The following is a 10,616-nucleotide window of genomic DNA, read 5'->3' as shown; positions in this document are numbered from 1 at the left end:
AACGAGACGCGAACAAAGTAAATTAAATCATATATGGATTAATGGTTAATTGGTTACCAAAGGGATTACCCAGACGAGTTTTAAAAGATCTGTTTAGAATTTCGACTTCTAATAAATTAGATGATCTTAAATTTAATACTTAATGTAAGCTTAATAAATTTTGAGATGAAAAAGATTTATAACTGTGAATTTGCTTATAATAGACAGCAATAAATGAAGAGTTAACCAACTCTAACAACTAAGAGATATAAGGATAATGCCCAATAACTAATAAGGGAGGAGGTAAAGAAGGATGACCTTTCAAATAAGCTCCTATAATTTAGATAAAATACACATTAGAATAAGTGAAATATATCCACAATATTGATCAATATATATATATATATATATATATATATATTTATTTATATAAAATGTAATGGGCTCAGACCATCATCTAATCTAGCCCACGAATAATAGCATGCTGGCTTTAGAATTATAAGCCACTTCTTAGTTGGGCCTTTATGCCACGTTCAGTGCACGTGCCTGCCGCTAGTCTCCGCTTACGCGGGAACCACCGCACGGAGACGCGTAACTGCTCCGAGTTCCTCTCTCTCGTACGAGAGGAGGCATCACCAATTCCGAGGCACGCCTCCCAAAAATACCCAATTAGATTCAGGTTAGAAAACTCTAATTGACCCCTCAAAATCCTCATCGCCTACACTAATTCTCTTAAGCGATCCAATCTATATTTCTCATCCGCTACTCGGTGCGCCTCGCTGCGGAATTTCTTGGGGATGACGAAGCCGAAGCACGGATATCGTGCAGCTTTCGCTGCATCGTGTGCTCTGGTATTGCTCCTCTTCTTATACAATAGAGGCGACGTTGTTAGGAATCCATTTCTAAACCAAAGATCAAATTTTGGCCCCCCGTGGAAGATTTACGAGTCCAACATCAATCCCCGTCGGCAGATAGCCGAGCTTTCTTTACGCAATTCGGCGAATATATCTGAAAATTTAGAATTTGTCGTCAATCCCAATGCAGTTTGCTCCGGCATAACCCAACACGAGGGCTTTGCCAATGCTTGCGAGTTCCTGAGGTCACATAGAGAGTGCAGCTACGGTGGGCTGTTTGATTACTTCATGTTCTTCCACTGCACTTGTGAGAATTTTCATGTATTGGGTTACGCCGTGCTTGTTCTATGGCTACTTGCGTTGTTTTATCTATTGGGCAATACTGCTGCCGATTACTTTTGCTGTAGCCTTTCAAAGCTGGCGAACTTACTGAGGCTTCCTCCGACCGTCGCTGGGGTTACGCTCCTCCCTCTCGGAAATGGTGCTCCGGATGTTTTCGCAAGCATAGCAGCTTTTATGGGCTCTGGCTCAGGTGAAGTTGGCCTGAATAGTGTTCTAGGTGGAGCTTTATTTGTTACTTGTGTGGTTGTTGGGATAGTCTCTTTGTGTGTTGCGAAGAAGAATGTTCAGATTGATCGTAAATGCTTTATCAGGGATGTTACCTTCTTCCTGTTCGCATTGGTTGTGTTGTCAATAATTTTGATTATTGGGAAGGTGGATATTATTGGAGCAGCTACGTTTGTTATGATATACTTGGTTTATGCCTTTGTCGTGGCAGCGCATGAGCTATTGGGGAAGCATGCTCATATGTTGAAGTTGGACGCGGTGCACCCTTTGATTCCAGTTGCAGGAAGCATCTTTTCTAATGGAGGGGACGAGGACACGTCCATTTACAACCAATTTCTTGACGATGGTGCCATTGGCGATGTGCCTCAGTTTACCTCGCTCCCTCAATGGACGTGGGCTTCGCATGTGGCTATCTTCTCAAATTATGGACACAGGAATGGTACGTTTGATAAGTCAAAGCCTCTCTGGGGTTGGAGGGATGAAGCAGAGGATGATAAGTCGTTGCTGCTCAAAGTTTTAGCTTTCGCGGAGATGCCACTGACCTTCCCAAGAAGGTGCACCATTCCCGTCGTCGAGGAAGATAGGTGGTCAAAGGCATTCGCGGTCACTAGTGCTTCCCTAGCACCATTTCTTTTGGCATTTCTTTGGGACACCCATGACAAGGAGGACTCCAGAGTTAATATGAACGCTTATACAGTTGCTGGCATTGTCGGAGTGTTTCTTGGGGCCTTGGCTTTGCTATTTACCACTAATGAGAATCCACCACGAAGATACTTGTTGCCATGGGTTCTAGGAGGTTTCTTTATGAGTATCATCTGGTTTTACATTGTTGCTAATGAGTTGCTTGCACTTTTGGTAGCCTTGGGCACAATTCTGCATATCAACCCATCTATTCTTGGTTTAACAGTGTTAGCATGGGGTAATTCAATGGGTGACTTGACGTCAAACGTAGCTTTGGCACTGAAAGGCAGTGATGAGGTTCAAGTTGCTATCTCAGGATGCTATGCTGGGCCCATGTTCAACACGCTTGTTGGTCTAGGAATCTCAGTGTTGATTGCAGCATGGTCAGCGAGGCCTGCATCCTATGTTCTTCCAAAGAATGGTTCATTGATTTATACCATGGGGTTTCTTCTATGTGGCCTCCTCTGGGTTCTTTTCGCTCTCCACCGTAGTGAAATGCGTCCTAGTAAGATGCTAGGAATTAGCCTTATAGCTCTTTATCTGATATTTCTGTCAATTAGGGTGAGTGCAGCAGCTGGAAACAGACTGATGTTTGGTCTGCACTAACATTATTTTGCAAATTAAGAAGTCTACAGATTTGTCAGAACATGGTTGTTTGGATTATGTAAATAATCTAACCGGTATGGAAATCCAAGCAAGTACCACATTTACATAGCCTTGTATACTTGATAGGAGTAAAACATTGCACATATTTAGATGAATGATAAATTACTATATTACTGCTTTCCCTCTTCTATATATTATGCTTTTGATAACTAAAATTATTTCGCACCTCATCCTTTCGCTTGATGTGTCACTGGCAAGAAATATTATGTGTCTTTTAAGCTTGTTTCTAGGATTGCCTGTAGAATACATTATGTATATTAATCCTTAACATCATTATGCTTACTTCGCTAAATTGTGAAATTGACTCCGTATCAGTCATTTACCGGTTGCTAGTCAGATCAGTTTTCCTTTTTCTGTTCATTTGTGTACTTTTATGCAAAAGGTGCTGTTGAGCTATGCAAAATTTTCCTTGTTTATATCTGTTTGAGTGTGTATGGCGACCTGCTTTAAACTCTATGTGGGGTGATTAGTGGCGGTGGGGAATGTGATATACCGATGCTTTCCATTTATTTGTACTCTTTTCTGAACTGATTATATGCACAGCAAGGATGGGCAACTCCAACAAAGTTTCAGTAAAGATGGACAATAATGGCCTTTCGATTTGCCAATAATTCATGCCTATGTGCTATTCTTGTGCTTCCTTATGTTTTTTTATCATCATGGCAGCTTATGTTTTTCTAATAACTTGGTGAAGAGAGAATTTGTTTGAAGTTTTCTGAAGTCCTGCCTTGGGCTTGAACAAACTCCAACTATCATTCCTCTTATCTTTATTGCTTCGGAATGCTCTGGATTTTTCATGTTTTGGGTTTCTGAATTATTGTTTGAGTAGATCACAGAGTGAAGTTTATTCTCTGAAGTCTTTAAGAGTTGATAACGTAGTTTCTATTCCTTTTGTCTTCGTCTAGTTTTATTTTATGATGCAATCCTTTTCATCTCTCTGGTATTTGGGCAGAGTTTTCTCATCATCCTTTTCAGTTGACTTATGATGAATGTAATTCGTCCGGATCCTGGTTTGCCTGCACAGTGATTTGATATTTTGTATATGTAGATGTTCATAGAATACTCTTCTTGTGTAATGATGAATACTTCACATGAAATACCATGAGATCTGAAATGGAGTTCCAGTTCCCAGCCAGTTCCATGAAAACCAATTCTTATTTGAAGGTAACGGGAATTCAACGGGCAGCAAAATGATGTTTTTTGACTTGTTGACAGATGCCCATAAATTTTTAAAAATGACAGTTTAAGCATTTATTTTGCCCTTGATTATAGCGTCTTTAAATGGCTCTATGATATCTGACTTTATTATTAAGAACAAATTCATTACCAAGCACCGACATCTTCTTCCCTTTCACCTTCTCAACGGTATCAACTATATTTGCTTTGTTTTATTCACAAATAAGAAAAATAGAAAATAATGGTACTTGGTCAGAATAATAAGTAAATATTGCTGATGTAATCATCTTTAATATTTTTTTTTTCTAGCTTAAGCGAGGCGAGCAACATTATCCGATCAATCAAAAAAGGAAAAGAAGAAAAGAAAGCGTTATTCAAATCATCTCACTCAAGTTCCCGCCATCCACAACGCCCGCGTGCTACCCACGCGAAATAAGTTTAACGTTACATTTAGACGGCGTTTCTATATTAGTCTGAGTAAGTGGTTAGGGGTTAACGGCGATGCAACGTGACACGTTACACGTGTCCGTGGGTCCTGCGTATCTCGTGGGCCCCGCGTATTGCGAGTCTACTATGTCTTTAAAAGGAGACGCGCGTTTCTTTACCGAGGTCAGTCTTGCTTCGCTCGGATTCCTTTTTCCCTCCTCTCCTCTCCTCTCTTCTCCTCCTCTGTCTTGGGTTCGTCCGTCTTCACCTAGGGTTTCCATCACGTCGGGTTTCCATAGGCCGCGAATCCATCAGATGAGACTGGATCATCTTCTTCGTCGTCCAAGGTCGGATTGAGACATCGCGATATGATGAGAGATCAGGTTCGATTGGTTTGTTTCTTGTATATGGAATCTTATTCTTTATTTGTTCGTGATGGTTGATTTGTATGATGAGTTCTCTATTCTGGTTTCTTGTTGAGGGGAGTTTGAGTTTCTTTAGAGTAGACGAACGATGCCAAGGAACGCATTAACCTTTGACATCATTTTTTCGTACTCTAATTCCATGATCGATCTGCTCCTGACATGTTATAGGAGACCGATGCATTGAATCTAAAAATAAAAGACTCGATCTCTCGTTTTCGTTATGGATTTTGACCTCATCTTGTAGTTCGTGGTTTTGGATTTTAATTCAAATCATGTGATTTAATTGCTTAGGTAATTTCATTGTCTCATTATATTTTCTCTAGATTACAAGTATGCATAATATTAGTTATGTTTTAAGTATCAACCTTGATTTGTGCTGTTGTGCACCAATTAGACATCAATGTCTTCCTATTCGGATCTTTTACTTAGTGGTCATATTACTACCCGTCATTGTAAATTACTCTCTACTTTGTTTATTATTTGATAGTAAATAGACCTAAAAAGTTTCTCTATCTATGTTACGAACCAGATCTGGAATGATCCGTCTGTAGGATAATCCTAAGATTTTGAGAGATAGTAATATCAAAAGTTTCAAATTGAATGACTTTAGAATGAAGTCAATTAAAGATTCGGATGAAAATGTATGATTAAAATAGTGGAGCAAGATCAAAATAGGATAGAATAGTAATTAATCGTCGTCGGAGGGTGGCGGACGGCCAAGAGTAGTGGTGGACCGCTGTAGGGTAGGGCGGTTGCTAAAGGAAGGTGGCGGTTAGGGTTTCGAAGCGTTGGAGGTTCTACGGCTATGATTTACTCCTAGAAAAATAACGACGATCAACGGCAACGGTAAAAGATAAGGACGATAAGTAATGCAAGATAAATAAACTTAACTTAACTTTCGAGATTACTACTCCTTAAAATCTTAAGAACATCCTACGGATGGATCGTTCCAAATTTGATTCGTAATAATCTGTAACTCCCTCTGGAAGCGTCCTATCTTACTATATCTTGCTCATGATACTTGATTGAATATCCAACTTCTTAGTAAAACTTCCTAACTTTGTGATTTCCAAAAGAATCACATAATTAATTGGTTGGAATAGCAGAAGTTTACTAGTCAAGAAAACAAAATGACTTAAATGTTATTTTGTTTGTTCTAGATATTTAACTATTCTATTTTGTTAGAACTACAGATATGTCCCCAGTTTGTGATAGACTATCGTTATTGCATTATAGTCAAATTAGAAATTGAAAACTGAGTTACAAATGCAAAGATCCGTTAGTTAAAGTCAGTTTTGTTCATATGTGACTTGCTTTAGAAGTAGTTCCATAAAACTTGTCAAGTGCGATTTGCTTTAATAAACTTGAGTTAAGATCATATTTTCAGATGTTCTAATTTCTCTTCTGGCTTTCCAGTTGTCTAGTTTCCATCTTGGGAATTATAGCGAGTTCTCAATTCCATCTTTGGTGTTCAGACATGATCTTTCCATATAATTTATTAACCAAGTTCAATTTGGCTTAATGGTACTTCAATCTTGTTATAATGATATAACCTTGGCTAAATTTTTCATTGCACTAATCCATTGCTGAGCTCACATGATAGTTTGTAACTTTACATTGGAAGAATTTGGTTGTCTGGGTAATGAGTTGCTATTTTGTTGTGCTATAGAGTTGCAATACATGAATGACAACTAATTCATCCTCTCGATTTGTTTCTTGGATTACATTTCCTTCACCTGAATCTTAGCTTCAGTGCCTACTATAAAACCTTGGTCCTTGCATTTATGCCTTATTGATTCCAATTATGTTTAGCAATAAGTAGATCCTGATTGCAGATATTTTTCTACCTTGGTTTTTGTTCTTCGACAGCTACAACTGATACACAAATTATCTGTCTCAAATCTTTTCCTATCTTTAAGCCCATCTATTTCTTAATCATAATCTTGACTCTTGTTATTTTGCATGTAAGTTCTCGTTTACTGGTTTTGATAATCTTCTATCTTTGTATCTTATATCAAAAGATTTTAATGTTAATAATTTACCTTGCTTTTTATAGTATTTTAGATCTATCACTATGGAACTCTTGAAGCTTGAGAGGTTTGTTTTAAAAATCAAGTATTGTACTGTCAAATATGCAGTTATATTTATGCTCTTCAATTTATCTAAAAGTCTCTTTTCTTATTTTTCTACAGAATCTTTTTAATTTGAGCCAAATTGCCAATACCTCCTTTACTAGTAGTGGCAATAAATTGTGACCCTCATGTTCACATGTTGTATTGTTTTCTCCCTCTTTTGTATGTTTACTGTGCTAATTTTTCTTATCAGATTATGAATTAGATTGTTGACAAAAATGTTTCCTGAAAAGAAAACCAAAACGGAACTTAAAGGTAAATTAACTTGGATAGATTCAAAGCTTGTTTAGCTACCTTGAATATACTATATATATATTTCTATTGTCATTATTAATTTCAATCTAGCATTATTGATCATTACCAATCGTCAGCTAACTTTTCTGATCACATTGTGAAGGTTGAGCTATAGGTTGTTGACACAAAAAGTTTGCCAAAAAGAAAACCAACACCAAACTTAAAGGTGAAGGTTAACTTGGATAGATTCAAACTTCAAAGCTTGCTTAGCTATATATATTATCTTTTTTTCATATTGTCATTACCTATCAGATGCTTACCTCTCTGAACTGTAATTTCAATCTAGTACTATTGATGATTATCGCAGCTCCATCTAGTAAGGTGTGTCAGTGATCTTCCCCGTAAATATATTATTGACAATCATACTTCCTCACGTGTATTATTTGATCTTTGTGACCCGAGTTGAAACTTGTTCTTTATAATTCTGTTATCATCTTGAATTGTAAACCTGCCTAGATAATACTTGTCCTTTATTGCTAAAATCACGATTATAAACATGATTTTTCACAACTGAAACCTTCACCATGTCTCTGTAGCTTCAAAATTACAAAGCTTCCTATCCAATGGAAGATGATAAATAGGTAATTTCAAGATTATTAATTTTCTATTAAATATTGTTAATTTAAAATTCTGTTAAATATTGTTATAGCAATATAGGGATTGTGAAACATTTGCTGCCTTTTAATTTACATATATGTTATAGACTGGTTAAACCGTTGTGTCAAAAGTACTTCCTGATTTCAGTAAATGCTACTAAAGTTGAGAATATTTGCCATAGATTTTATGCCCTTTTATTCTCAAATTACCTGTCCCTCCATCTCACCCTCACTTTGTGATGAGAACAGGTAAAATTGATAAATATACAACTTTATGCAAGTAATATTAATTGCGTTAAATTGCGAACCTTAATTTGTGTTTGAAATAAACATCTTTGTTTTCTTATTCAAATATCTTACTTGGTCCTGGTGCTACTTGTTATTTGTAATCTCTACCTTCTTATCTGGAAGAAAATTAGACCTTGAAAGTTTTTTCCATAGGTAACTCTCTTCGTAAGTACGTCATCTTACTACATGTTGTTCATAATACTTGGTTGATTATCCTAACCGCTTAGTAAAGCTTCTTTAACTTTGTAATTTCCAAGTGGATCACATATATATATAGATTGGTTGAGATAAAGAACATTTTACTGCAAATGATGAGTTTTAGTCAAGAACACAAAATGACTAAATGACATGCTTTCGACTATAGCATTTCAAAGGGCATTAATTACGTCATAAGCGCCAGGTTGGAGGATGCAAATCATTCGCCACATGTAATAACGTTGGTGGGTGGGGAATTGGGGATGCGAGCGCTTACCTCACCTTGTTGTGCAGTATACTGTAGTACAACTTGTACTGCACATTCTCGTCTACGACTCTTCCTTTGTCGTCACTCCGATACCCCTCTGTTCTTTTTGAAAACTTCGAAAATAGCCTTGCGCATGTACAACTATAAAGCCCTTTCTTTTTCTTTGGTATGATTTCGGAATTCCCTTATTGCAACAACTCCTTTTTATTGTTTCTTTTTTGATTTAGTGTCGCCCTTAGCTATTTATTGGTTATTGTTACATGACATAGCAAAATGATGATTAACGACCATTATGTAATAAATTAATTGCCAACACTTCATAACTATTCCTTGTATTTAAAGTCTGTTTTTTGTGGACAAAAATCCTTATATTTAAAGTCAAATCATTCAATCCTTAATTAATAACAATGTTGTAATTATCTCGACTTACAAGGGCGTAAATTATCAGATGGAATCACATAGAGTGTATATATTTCCAGTTTCCCGGCTGGCGGCTGGCGTCCTCTACTCCTCTTGCTTCCGATCTGTGAATTTTCCATTCCTGCCACTCTCATTTCCTCCTATTCCCCCCCACATCCAAGATGATGCACATGACCTTCTACTGGGGCATAAGGGTCACCATCCTCTTCGATTCATGGCGAACCGATTCGTGGCTGAGCTACGGGCTCAGCCTCCTCGCACTCTTCCTCATCTCCGTCTTCTACCAGTACATGGAGGACCGTCGGATCCGTTTTAAGATCCTCTCCAAGGCCAAGCCCCTCCCTCCGTCGGCCGTCGAGGCTCCGCTCCTCTTCTCCTCCAGTGCCGGCGCCGGACGAGTCTGGTCGCCGGAGAGGTTCGCCTCCGCCGTCCTCTTCGGGGTCAACTCCGCGATCGGGTACCTTCTCATGCTCGCCGTCATGTCTTTTAACGGCGGCGTGTTCATCGCCATCGTCTTAGGTTTGGCTGTCGGGTATCTCGTCTTTAGGGGCGAAGGACAGGAAGATCTTGTTGCCCTCGAGAACCCTTGCGCTTGTTCATAGTTGGTATTCTCCCCAGTTTCATGTTTTACTTTTTAATCTTATAATAAATCTGGGAAAGTTTCGTGTTCAATATTATCTTATTCCTTACTGATCTCAGAAATAGAAAGAACTGTTGTTGTTGGATAAAGAATGGACATTTCTGCTTGTGATTTGAAAGGGGAAATAATAGACGGTCAATAATGTCTTTTTTTCCTTTAATTATGTGTACACAAGTAAAGGAAACTTGACTGGTCGATTGAAAGGATGGGTTTCTTGCTGTTGTTGGTGCTACTGGTTGTCCTGTATCAGTAATTTCACATATCAGAGAAGTATTTAATTGAATACGGCAGAGCAAGTGTAATGTGTTCTTTGCTTTCGATTGAACATTAGCTGAGTTTGTTAGACATGGCATAAAGAAGAGTGGTTCCAGTTTTTGCCTCCCTGTACATAATTACAGCTCGTAACTACTTGTTGCAGAATTATACTGTTTTTTTTTACTCTAAAGTGTTTCATAGATTATCATACAACCATATCAAACCAGGTTATTTCTGTAGGTTGATATGATTAACTTCTTGACATTGTTCTTCACTGGATGCAGATGCATGTATTCATTTTTCAGTTTATCGACGTTCAAATGATTCTAGAAATACTTATCGATGCTTTTGTTGCTAGAAGTAGATTGAGTATAGAGGACCATCCAATGATTAGGAATATTAGATGCTAGGTAAGTTACAAGCTGTTTAGTCACTCAAATGAATGTTTCATAGATAATCGTACGACCATATCAAACCAGGTTATCTCTGTAGGTTGGTATGATTAACTTCTTGACATTGTTCTTCACTGGATGCAGATGCATGTATTCATGTTTTTAGTGTATCAACATTCCAATGATGCTAAAAGTACTTATCAATGATTTTGTTGCTAGAAGTAGATTGAGTGTTAGTGACCATCCAATTGTTAGGAATATTAGATGCTAGGCAAGTTACAAGTAGCTAAATATCAGCAAAACTGTCCAAAAATAAACAGAAAATATACTTTCAATGCCAAAGTCTAACTTATGCTTCATTT

General features: G+C 37.7%; 2 protein-coding genes and 1 long non-coding RNA gene across 3 annotated transcripts; all 3 read left to right on the top strand.

Moving 5' to 3' along the window:
- The first annotated feature begins 542 nt into the window (after positions 1–542).
- On the top strand, positions 543–2,822 carry LOC140779117 (cation/calcium exchanger 4-like). Its single transcript, XM_073124094.1, has one exon. It carries the CDS (start codon positions 777–779, stop codon positions 2,685–2,687), a length of 1,911 nt encoding a protein of 636 aa, XP_072980195.1. The 5' UTR covers positions 543–776; the 3' UTR covers positions 2,688–2,822.
- Positions 2,823–4,565: 1,743 nt separating this feature from the next.
- Positions 4,566–7,678, top strand: LOC140779628 (uncharacterized). Its single transcript, XR_012107376.1, has 3 exons — positions 4,566–4,732; positions 7,100–7,161; positions 7,304–7,678. It is a non-coding gene; the product is annotated as an uncharacterized lncRNA (long non-coding RNA).
- Positions 7,679–9,042: 1,364 nt separating this feature from the next.
- LOC140779627 (copper transporter 5.1) lies at positions 9,043–9,762 on the top strand. The gene has a single exon (XM_073124791.1). It carries the CDS (start codon positions 9,129–9,131, stop codon positions 9,567–9,569), a length of 441 nt encoding a protein of 146 aa, XP_072980892.1. The 5' UTR covers positions 9,043–9,128; the 3' UTR covers positions 9,570–9,762.
- Positions 9,763–10,616: the final 854 nt, after the last annotated feature.

Source organism: Typha angustifolia, chromosome 15 (assembly GCF_048772165.1).
Source record: "Typha angustifolia cultivar Huaian chromosome 15, ASM4877216v1, whole genome shotgun sequence".
In the NCBI taxonomy this organism is placed as follows: Eukaryota; Viridiplantae; Streptophyta; class Magnoliopsida; order Poales; family Typhaceae; genus Typha; species Typha angustifolia.
This window is presented reverse-complemented; position numbering and strand designations above follow the sequence as displayed.